The following is a 12,144-nucleotide window of genomic DNA, read 5'->3' on the forward strand; positions in this document are numbered from 1 at the left end:
CGTACACCGCACTGCATACACTGCACTGTGTACACCTCACTGCGTACACTGCACTGTGTACACCGCACTGCGTACACCGCACTGCGTACACCGCACCGCACTGCGTACACCGCACCGCGTACACCGCACTGCGTACACCTCACTGCACATACCTCACTGCGTACACCGCACTGCGTACACCGCACTGCGTACACCGCACTACGTACACCACACCTCACTGCACATACCTCACTGCGTACACCGCACTGCTTACACCGCACTGCGTACACTGCACTGCGTACACCTCACTGCGTACACCTCACTGCACATACCTCACTGCGTACACCGCACTGTGTACACCTCACTGAGTACACTGCACTGTGTACACTGCACTGTGTACACCGCACCGCACTGCGTACACCGTACTGCGTACACCGCACTCCGTACACCTCACTGTGTACACCTCACTGCGTACACCACACCTCACTGCGTACACCACACTGTGTACACCTCACTGCGTACACTGCACTGTGTACACCGCACTGCGTACACCACACCTCACTGTGTACACCGCACTGCGTACACTGCACTGTGTACACCTCACTGCGTACACTGCACTGTGTACACTTCACTGCGTACACTGCACTGTGTACACCTCACTGCGTACACTGCACTGTGTACACCTCACTGCGTACACTGCACTGTGTACACCTCACTGCGTACACTGCACTGTGTACACCTCACTGCGTACAATGCACTGTGTACACCTCACTGCGTACACTGCACTGCGTACACTGCACTGCGTACACCTCACTGCGTACACCTCACTGCGTACACTGCACTGCGTACACCTCACTGCGTACACCTCACTGCGTACACCTCACTGCGTACACCTCTGAAAAACGGTCACTCAACTTGAAACATTGACTCTGATTTCTGTCTCCTCACATGCTGCCTGACCTGCTGAGTTTCTCCAGTTAGTTCCGATTTTGTTTCTGTATTTGAAGACTATGTCTGTTTTATAAATTATTTCCAACCATCCCACCCCACCCCACCCCATCCCACCCCACCCCATCCCACCCCACCCCACCCCACCACACCCCACCCCACCCCATCCCACCCCACCCCACCCCATCCCACCCCACCCCACCCCACCCCACCCCATCCCACCCCACCCCACCCCATCCCACCCCACCCCACCCCACCACACCCCACCCCATCCCACCCCACCCCACCCCACCCCACCCCACCCCATCCCACCCCACCCCACCCCAACCCATCCCACCCCACCACACCCCACCCCATCCCACCCCACCCCATCCCACCCCACCCCACCCCACCACACCCCACCCCACCCCATCCCACCCCACCCCACCCCATCCCACCCCACCCCATCCCACCCCACCACACCCCACCCCACCCCATCCCACCCCACCCCACCCCAACCCATCCCACCCCAACCCATCCCATCCCACCACACCCCACCCCATCCCACCCCACCACACCCCACCCCATCCCACCCCACCCCATCCCATCCCACCCCACCCCACCCCATCCCACCCCACCACACCCCATCCCACCCCACCCCATCCCACCCCACCACACCCCACCCCATCCCACCCCACCCCACCACACCCCACCCCATCCCACCCCACCCCACCACACCCCACCACATCCCACCCCACCACACCCCATCCCACCACACCACACCCCACCCCACCCCACCACACCCCACCCCATCCCACCCCACCACACCCCACCCCATCCCACCACACCCCACCCCATCCCACCACACCCCACCCCACCCCACCACACCCCACCCCACCACACCCCATCCCACCCCACCACACCCCACCCCATCCCACCCCACCCCACCACACCCCACCACATCCCACCCCACCACACCCCATCCCACCACACCACACCCCACCCCATCCCACCACACCCCACCCCATCCCACCCCACCACACCCCACCCCATCCCACCACACCCCACCCCACCCCACCACACCCCATCCCACCCCACCCCACCCCAACCCACCCCACCCCATCCCATCCCACCCCACCCCACCCCACCCCACCCCATCCCACCCCACCCCAACCCATCCCACCCCATCCCACCCCACCCCACCCCACCCCACCCCACCCCACCCCACCCCATCCCACCCCACCCCACCCCATCCCACCCCACCCCACCCCACCCCACCCCACCCCATCCCACCCCACCCCACCCCATCCCACCCCACCCCACCCCATCCCACCCCACCCGATGGGGTGCTGAAGGGTGGCTGCTGCTCTCCCCACCTCGTGTGCATTTCCCACACCCTCCACCAGATACTCTTACCCACGTCAGGCCCAGCGCCTGGAATATTCTTTAAAGGTTGTGATGGTTCTCTCCTCAACTATCTCCCACCTCCCTCAGGCAACGTGTACCAGACCCTCACCACTCTCTGGCTAAACACAGTTCCCTAAAATCCCCTCTGAACCTCCAGCCTTTCACTTTCAAATTACACCCCCTTGTTATTGACCTTTTCACTAAGAGGAACTGGTGCTTCCTATCCCCCCTGTCCAGCGGGATGTGGCCAAACGGCCTTGTGAGGCCAGAATTAGCATTTTGTCACAGACAGGGCAAGAGATGGACAGGAGTAATGGGCGCCAGTCTCAGAGAAACAGGGGAGGAGCAATGGGAGGAGAGAATAGGAACTAAATGATATGAATGTTGTGTACTAGTGTAATTCAGTGTGTGTGTGTGTCCCTGCCTTGTGGACAGTGGGAACCACACCCTCCTGCAAGAGCAAAATAAATGACACGACTGATTCAGATCTTGTCTCGGACTGAAATTATTGAAGTGAGTGAGCTTCGTTTCTCACAATTGGGGGCTGTCCGGGATATTCTTCCATCGATGGGGGGAGCAGCTGGCCCTGGACACTGGGAAGACACATCCCGTTCCCAACTGAGGAGCGGTCCTGTGTCGCGGATTGGTCTGCTCCCTTGGGGAACTGGTCCAGATCCACAATAGAGAGACATCTGATTCAGACAGTGAGAGGAGGCCGATAGAAAATACGGCAACAAGGGGCCAGGCAACTCTGTGCACAGACCAGGGCAAGGAAATTGACTTTTAAGTATTGCCTTGGTGGCCGGGATTGAGTTTTAGTCGTTAATAAGGGACTAACGAAGGAACTCAATATGGGCTGTGCCGTGGGTGAGGAAAAAACCCCTGAAAAACAAATAGAAATGGAGGCGGGGTCCCTGACAACATCCCTCCAGAAAGTCCGTTCGGCAGGAAGTTGTGGAACCGGAAAAATAATACTTGTACAAGGGAAAAAGATGATTAATTATTGTTGCTTTGTATGGACTAAGGAATCCATTCTTCGTCCCGCTGTCTTCTGGCCAAAGTACGGGTCGGACAAAGACTGGGTTTGTACATATTTGAATTTATATGTCAATGAGAAACGGCCTCACAGTCAGGAGGGATCAGATTATGCTGCAAGTCGGAAGGACCACTTGCTGAAGGGCTACTGAGGGTACACTTTGTAACTAAATCAGGGCCAGACATCCAGAAAAATATTCAAAAGATAGAGGGCTGAAGCGAGGAGCACCTAGAGGTGTTGTTGTGAGAAGCTCAGAACGTGTCTGTGAGATATGGTGTGTGTGTGTGTGTGTGTGTGTCGGTGTGTGTGTGTGTGTCGGTGTGTGAGAGAGTCGGTGTGAGTGTGTGTGTGTGTCAGTGTGAGTGTGTGTGTGTGTGTGTGTGTGTGTCGGTGTGTCGGTGTGTCTGTGTGTGTGTGTGTGTGTGTGTGTCGGTGTGTCGGTGTGAGTGTGTGTGTGTGTCAGTGTGAGTGTGTGTGTGTGAGAGAGAGAGAGAGAGAAGAGCTGTCCAGCTGGTAGGAAGTTTAACCCTCTGTGATTTGGTTTGAGTGAACATTTGTTTGTTGGTGATTGAATGTTTGTGTTTTATTCCCTGGAGCTTGAGTTCCAGGACTGTTTTGAATCTGATTTCTATTATGGAAATTTTAACATGATTTCTTTTAAGGTTAAGGATTTTACAGATTATGAAATAAAATGTTAACTCCTGTTCTTTTTACAGGTCATAACTGCCTTACTGTCAGTTTCTAACTTTACATAAAAGCGATTTTTGGAGGACAGTTGAAGTTTCAGTTCAACATTAGATTGTAGTAAAAACAAACTCCTATGGTTAATATCTGTGACCTTGGATTCGGCCATTGTTCATGCATTAGAAGTTTCTTTTTAACTTGAATAGACAAATTCTTTTAAGGCAGCTCTGATTATTTCACAACCTATAGTATTGTAATTGAGCAACGATTGGTCAGGGCTACTTAAGAAGACTAATTTTGGACTTAAATTAAGGGACTAAAACCAGGTAATTATAGTGGATTTCAAAGTTGGGATCTGTATGCATTTTACATTTTAAATATTAAAGACTGATTAAATGAATTTCCAATTTATATATAAATATATATTTACAAATTAGGAACAGGCTTTAAAGTTAGACAAGCATAAATTGATGAATTGGTATTTGAAGTTATGGGGAGCAAGAAATATTGCAATATTTCTTTAAAACGTCCTCAAGGTGTAAATAAAACATTGGGTGATGAGGAACGGCCATTAGGTGGCCCTAAGGCTGTTCAGTTGGTTAAATCGGGTCAGCAATTGATCTGGCAACGTAACATGAGAAGTGGAAACAAGAGGCAAAAATAATGATAGCTCACGGCTGATGAGATAATAAAGAAAAGGACAAAACTAAAGGAGAAAGAAACTGGAATGGTCGGGGAGGAGATGTGAAGGGGTCTGGGAGACAGGAACAAGGATCCAAGTGGAAATCCCCACAGGCGGGATGTTATTATGTGAAAGGACAGGTCACTTTAAGAGAGAGTGTCCAGATCTGAAAAAGGGAGTAAAGGCAGTGCCGTTTATGAACATTGATGAGAAATAGGGGTGTCAGGGGTTCCTGCCCCCGGGGACCCACCAGGCACCCTCGATAAATTTAAAGGTGGGACTTTATAAAGAGGATGGAGTTTTCCTAGTCGATAGGGGGGCAGCACGGTCATCCTTAAATGTTAAGCCCGAGGCAGGGGGAACGAAAGAGTTAATTGGATTATGGCGACAGTTTTGTGATGAGAGGCATGAAGAATCAGTTTTGTGCTCACGACAAGATACTGCCACCAAATTGGGACTGAAATAACTGCAAATGGTGCGATGGAATCTGTCGAGGTTGTTAAAAATGAATGTGCTCGAGCAAAACAATGACAGAAACAGAGTGAGAAAGCACGAGTGACTGGTAAACAAACAGAACTGCACGATTACCGTTTAAAATGTTTTGGTCATTTGTTGCGTTTCCACCCTGAATTACAGATAATGATTTGTATATTTCTATAATATATAATTAATAATTAATATTTACAATAAATCTATTGCGTTAGCCTGAATCAATATTAATTGGCAGGATCCTTTCCCACAGTCTCAGTGACCTGTCATATTGATTCCTGGTTAATATAAAACATGACTGCATTAATTCATTGTTAATTAAAGAATGGAAAGCTACATTACTGGCTGATGAGGTAACGAAAGAGGCAGCTCTGAATCCACAGGAAGCCGTGGTTTATTCCCTAATACCTACTGTCCCAGGTCCTCGGGAGGTTCCTATCTCTGGCCACTGCCAATCCCAGAAACTAAAGATTTGTTCTTAAAGAAGGTTAAAGAGACTTTGAGTAACTGATTATACAGTGGCGACGCGAGCACAGGGTTATTTCTGTAGGATTGCATATTAAGTCTTTTGGTGCTTGAACACGATTTTTAGAATGCTGGGAGTGCTTAGGGTTATGGTCTCTTAGTATTGGGATTGTGTCAAACATTATTTTCATACGTGTTCTTAACAGTTCCTGAGTCTGATAATCCACAAGTAATAGACACTGATGCATGCAGCTTAGTAAATTGTGGGGATGTAGCTAATCAAAGACAGTACCGCAGCTCTGAGATACATCTTAAGTCCTATGGGGTTGGCCTTGGGGATGGTACTTGGTATAATGGTCTCATCACAGTACACCGGGCCCCCTTCCGACCAGCTCGCGATTGTCTCGATAAGAAGTGTTAACCCAATATACTTAACGATAAGGGAAACCACATGGCACGAAGCAATTCTGGGGGGGGGGCACCTATCAGGTACAATTAAATGAAACATTTGGGATTGAATTGAAAACAAATGGGAAGGAGTTCGTGGGCTGTTGTTTTCGAATTAGCGTAGGACAGGGAAAATGGGTAGAATTACTGGGTAATGAGATACAACCTTTCACCCCTCCCGATGATCCTAAAGTAGTAAAAATTATAGAGGTAAAGGATTTGAAACAGACCATCGAGATAGAAACTAGGTACGGGGATGCAAATGCCTGGGTTGAATGGGTAAAGTATACTGTAAAAAGTCTGAACAAAAGCAATTGCTATGCATGTGCCTCCGGTAGGCCAGTGGCCCAGGTGGTTCCCTTTCCGCTCGGGTGGAAGCGAGACAGGAAGGGCATGAAATGTATGATAGCCCTGTACCAGGATGAGACTGCATGGAATGATAGGAATTGTACCTCCCTATCTCTGATGTTCCCTCCCTTGGAGGAGAAAGATGCAAAAGTTCCCCCCACATTTTCCGCCGCAGTTGGAGATCACACGTCGTGTATGCACAGGCGAGGTACGAGTCGGTCGAGAGATTTGGGGGAGCTGAAATTATGTACAGAGATTAAGAATGTTACCGAAACGGAGAAGGGAGGGAACTACTCAGCACCAAAGGTTCCCCGAGCGGATCTGTGGTGGTACTGTGGAGGAAAAATATTGAGACCCACCCTACCTCCGGATTGGAAAGGGATATGCGCAATTGTACAATTGGCAATTCCATTTACCTTGGCATTTGAGAAGGAAAAGATAGTAGGGAAAAAGGGAAGGGGTAAGAGATTACTGTTAGATACTTCTTTTGATGACAGGATTTATCTCGACTCGGTAGGAGTCCCTAGGGGAGTACCTGAATTCAAGGCTCGTAACCAGATTGCAGCAGGCTTTGAGTCAGCTCTCTTTTGGTGGGTAACTATTAATAAAAATGTAGATTGGATAAATTACATTTTCTATAATCAACAGCGATTTATAAATTATACAAGAGAGGCGGTTAACGGAATATCAGAACAGCTTGATGCGACAAGTAGGATGGCATGGGAAAACAGAATAGTCCTTGATATGATTTTAGCAGAAAAAGGGTGTGTGTGTGTGATGTTAGGAGGAAGCTGTTGTACCTTTATTCCTAATAATACTGTGCCTGATGGTTCGATTACTCGGGCCTTACAGGGATTGACTACCTTAGCAGAGGAACTGGCTGAGAATTCAGGAGTAGACGCATCTCTCACGGGATGGCTTGAATCCTGGTTTGGAAAATGGAAGGGGGTGGTGGTTTCTATCCTTACTTCCCTGATAGTAGTAGATCATAGAACATAGAACATAGAAGAATACAGCGCAGTACAGGCCCTTCGGCCCTCGATGTTGCGCCAATCCAAGCCCACCTAACCTATACTAGCCCATTATCCTCCATATGCCTATCCAATGCCCGCTTAAATGCCCATAAAGATGGAGAGTCCACCACTGCTACTGGCAGGGCATTCCATGAACTCACGACTCGCTGAGTAAAGAACCTACCCCTAACATCTGTCCTATACCTACCCCCCCTTAATTTAAAGCTATGCCCCCTCGTAATAGCTGACTCCATACGAGGAAAAAGGTTCTCACTGTCAACCCTATCTAAACCCCTAATCATCTTGTACACCTCTATCAAGTCACCCCTAAACCTTCTTTTTCCAATGAAAACAGCCCCAAGTGTCTCAGTCTTTCCTCATACGATCTTCCTTCCATACCAGGCAACATCCTGGTAAACCTCCTCTGCACCAGTTCCAGTGCCTCCACATCCTTCCTATAGTATGGCGACCAAAACTGCACACAATACTCCAGATGCGGCCGCACCAGAGCCTTATACAACTGCATCATGACCTCAGGGCTCCGGAACTCAATTCCTCTACCAATAAAAGCCAGTACGCCATATGCCTTCCTCACCGCACTATTTACCTGGGTGGCAACTTTCAGAGATCTGTGTACATGGACACCAAGATCCCTCTGCTCATCCACACTACCAAGTATCCGACCATTAGCCCAGTACCCCATCTTTTTGTTATTCTTCCCAAAGTGAATCACCTCACACTTAGCTACATTGAATTCCATCTGCCACCTTTCTGCCCAGCTCTGCAGCTTCTCTATATCCTGCTGTAACCTGCCACATCCTTCCTCACTGTCAACAACTCCTCCGACTTTCGTATCATGAAAGTAGCTGGGATATTGGTAGCCATTATATTGAATTCAACTGCTGTGACACCGGATTCAAACCTGGGTCTGGGAGACACTCCCTGTGTGTCTGGATAAACAGCTCAGTGATAACACCACTGGGCTGTCACTCTCCAGAATCCTGAGGGGCCTGGATAAAGTGGATGGTGTGGAAAAGGTGTTTCCATCCGAACAAGAGACTCGGACCCAAGGGCACAGCCTCTGGGTGAAGGGACGGAGAGGAATTTCTCCAGCCACAGGGTGGGGAATCTGTGGGACTCATTGATGCAGAGGACAGGTCATTGAGTGTATTTAAGGTGAAGTTAGAGAGGTTCCTGATGAGTCAGGGGATCAAGGGCTATGGGGGAGAAGGCAGGAGAATGGGGTTACGAAACCTATCAGCCATGATCGAATGGCAGAGCAGACCCGATGGGCTGAGTGGCCTCATCCTGCTCCTGTGTCTGATGGTCTTGTGGGGGGAGGGCTGCACTGACAGGGTGGGCACACTCAGCTGGAACAGAGCCTTGTTTGGGAATCACTCCCCATTCCCCTCCCCCCTCACCCCCCATCCCCCCACCTCCCCTTACCCCCCCTCTCACTCTCCCCATCCCCCTCACCCCCCCCTCCCCCCTCACCCCCCATCCCCACCCTCACCCCCCATCCCCCACACCTCCCCCTCCCCCCTCACCCCCCATCCCCACCCTCACCCCCCATCTCCCCTCAACCCCCCACCCTCACCCCCTCTCACTCTCCTCACCCCCCTCCTCCCTCATCCCCTCACCCCACCCCTCATTCCCCCATCCCCCCACATCCCCATTCCCCACACTCCTCCTTCCCCCCACACTCCCCCTTCCCCCCACACTCCCCCTTCCCCCCACACTCCCTTCCCCCCACACTCCCCCTTCCCACCACACTCCCCCTTCCCCCCACACTCCCATCCCCCTCACTCCCCCATCCCCCCACACCCCCATCCCCCTCACTCCCATGCCCCTCACTCTCCCATCCCCCCTCACTCCCCCATCCCCCCACACTCCCCCATCCCCCTCACTCCCCCATCCCCCTCACTCCCCCATCCCCCTCACTCCCCCATCCCCCTCACTCCCATGCCCCTCACTCCCCCATCCCCCTCACTCCCCCATCCCCCTACACTCCCATCCCCCTACACTTCCCCATCCCCCTCACTCCCCCATCCCCCTCACTCCCTCATCCCCCTCACTCCCCCATCCCCCCACACTCCCATTCCCCTCACTCCCCCATCCCCCCACACCCCCATCCCCCTCACTCCCCCATCCCCCCACACTCCCATCCCCCTCACTCCCCCACCCCCCCACACTCCCCCATCCCCCCACACTCTCCCATCCCCCCACACTCCCATTCCCCTCACTCCCCCATCCCCCCACACTCCCATCCCCCTCACTCCCCCACCCCCACACACTCCCCCATCCCCCACACTCCCCCATCCCCCCACACTCCCATCCCCCTCACTCCCCCATCCCCCCACACTCCCATCCCCCACACTCCCCCATCCCCCCACACTCCCCCATCCCCCCACACTCCCCCATCCCCCCACACTCCCCCATCCCCCTCACTTCCCCATCCCCTCACACTCCCATCCCCCTCACTCCCCCATCCCCCCACACTCCCATCCCCCTCACTTCCCCATCCCCTCACACTCCCATCCCCCTCACTTCCCCATCCCCTCACACTCCCATCCCCCTCACTCCTCCACCCCCCCCACACCCCCATCCCCCTCACCCCCATACTCACCCTCAACCCCTCACCCCCACCCTCCCCCCTCACCCCCCATCTCCCCCACCCCTCACCCCCCATCCCCCCCACCTCCCTTCACCCTCCCCATCTCCTCGCCCCCCCATCCCCACCCTCCCACCCTCACCCCCTCTCACCCTCCCCATCCCCCTCATCCCCATCCCCCCTCAACCCCCCACCCTCATCCCCTCTCACTCCCCATCCCCCCTCATCCCCTCACCCCCACCCTCATTCCCCCATCCCCCTCACTCCCCCATCCCCCTCACCCCCCCATTCTCACCCTCACCCCCCATCCCCCATTCCCCTCCCCCCTCATCCCCTCTCATCCCCCCCACCCGAACCCCCCGAACCCCCATCCCCACCTCCCCATCCCCCTCCCCCCTCACCCCCATCCCCTCAGTCCCCTCCCCATTCCCCCCCTCACCCTCACCCCCACCCTCACCCCCCGTCCCCACCCTCACCTCCCCATCCCCCATTCCCCTCCCCCCTCACCCCCATCCCCTCAGTCCCCACCCCATCCCCTCTCACTCCCATCCCCCCTCACCGCCCTCATCCCCGTCCCCACCCTCATCTCCCCATTCCCCCCCTCACCCCCACCCTCACCCCCCATCCCCACCTCCCCATCCCCCTCCCCCCTCACCCCCATCCCCTCAGTCCCCTCCCCATTCCCCCCCTCATCCCCATCCTCACCCTCACCCCCCGTCCCCACCCTCACCCCCCTCATCCCCCCTCATCCCCCTCACCCCCCGTCCCCCCCCTCACCCCCCGTCCCCCCCCCTCCCCCCCCCCCTGCCCCTGAGGGGGTGCCTCACCTGTACCTCTCCACAATCACACTCCTCCCCCTCCTCCACATAGTGGTTGCCACAGCGCCCAGCTCCGTACAGCCTGCTCAGGTCCGGGAGGTTAAATAAACACATCCCTCCACCCTTCTCCAGGAATTCCCGAAGCTGCCTCTTGCTGCAGGAACTGAAGAGACGTGGGAATGGGTCTCTGGAAAACAAGGAGCAGGTGATAGAGTCTCTGCACCGGGTCACCCTGACCCCTGGGAGCCGGGGGTCCTGACACCACCATGATGCTGCCAAGCTTCTCGAGTGTTGTTGGAGCTGCCCCCATCCAGGGGCAAGTGGGGAGTATTCCCTCACCCTCCTGCCTTGGGCCTTGTCGGACAGGTTTTGGGGAGTCAGGAGGTGAGTTACTCGCTGCAGGATTCCTGGAGTCATAGACTCATACAGCTTGGAAACAGACCCTTCAGTCCAACTCTTCCATGCTGACCCCCAAGTTTCTGAAACAAAACCACTCCCACTTGTCTGCGTTTGCCCCATAGTCCTCTAAACCTCTCCTATTCATGCCCCTCAGCCTCTGACACTCCGGGGAAAACAGCCCCAGGCTGGATAGAGCAGGGTGAGGAACGGATGCTGCAGGTTCCAGGGTTTAGATCTTTCATTAAGAACAGGCAAGGCGGTAAAAGAGGGGGAGGTGTGGCCTTGTTAGTCAAGGACAGTCTAACGGTGGCTGAGGGAACTTTAGACAAGGACTCGTCTACTGAGGTAGTGTGGGCTGAGGTTAGAAACAGGAGAGGAGAGGTCACACTGCTTGGAGTTTTTATAGGCCTCTGCAGGTGGGAGAGAGGATTAGCAACATTATCCTGGGGAGGAGTGAAAGGAACAGAGTGGTCATTATGGGGGATTTTATCTTCCCCAACATTGACTGGAAATGTTTTAGCTCGGGTATGTCGGATGGATCAGTTTTTGTCCAATGTGTACAGGAGGGTTTCCTGACACAGGATGTCGAAGGGCCGACGTTAGGGTCACCAGTCTGTGGTTCCCAGGCACTTCCCTCTAGCCTTTGTTAAAGGATGGCACAGCATTAGTCACTCTCCAATCTTCAGGCATTTCACCTGTGGCTGTCAGTGATACAAATGTCTCTACTAGAGGGCCTGCAATTTCCTCCCACAATGTCCTGGAATTCACTGGCTCAGGGCCTGAGGATTTACCCACCGTTATGTGCATTCCTTTCAAGAGATCGCTACTTATTTCCCCAA

At 53.7% G+C, this 12,144-nt stretch overlaps 1 protein-coding gene across 1 annotated transcript in view; it reads right to left on the reverse strand.

The window, feature by feature from the left end:
* Positions 1–11,088, reverse strand: part of LOC148152304 (disintegrin and metalloproteinase domain-containing protein 19-like) — a 204,748-nt gene extending 193,660 nt beyond the window's left edge. The window contains exon 1 of the mRNA XM_087992338.1: positions 10,916–11,088. Within this exon, the coding sequence (XP_087848464.1) occupies positions 10,916–11,020 (105 nt within the window). The 5' untranslated portion in view covers positions 11,021–11,088. The remainder of the gene's footprint in view (positions 1–10,915) is intronic.
* Positions 11,089–12,144: the final 1,056 nt, after the last annotated feature.

This window comes from Chiloscyllium plagiosum, unplaced genomic scaffold, assembly GCF_037043375.1.
Source record: "Chiloscyllium plagiosum isolate Xiang-an unplaced genomic scaffold, Cpla_swu_hap1 HiC_scaffold_1, whole genome shotgun sequence".
Lineage (NCBI taxonomy): Eukaryota > Metazoa > Chordata > Chondrichthyes > Orectolobiformes > Hemiscylliidae > Chiloscyllium > Chiloscyllium plagiosum.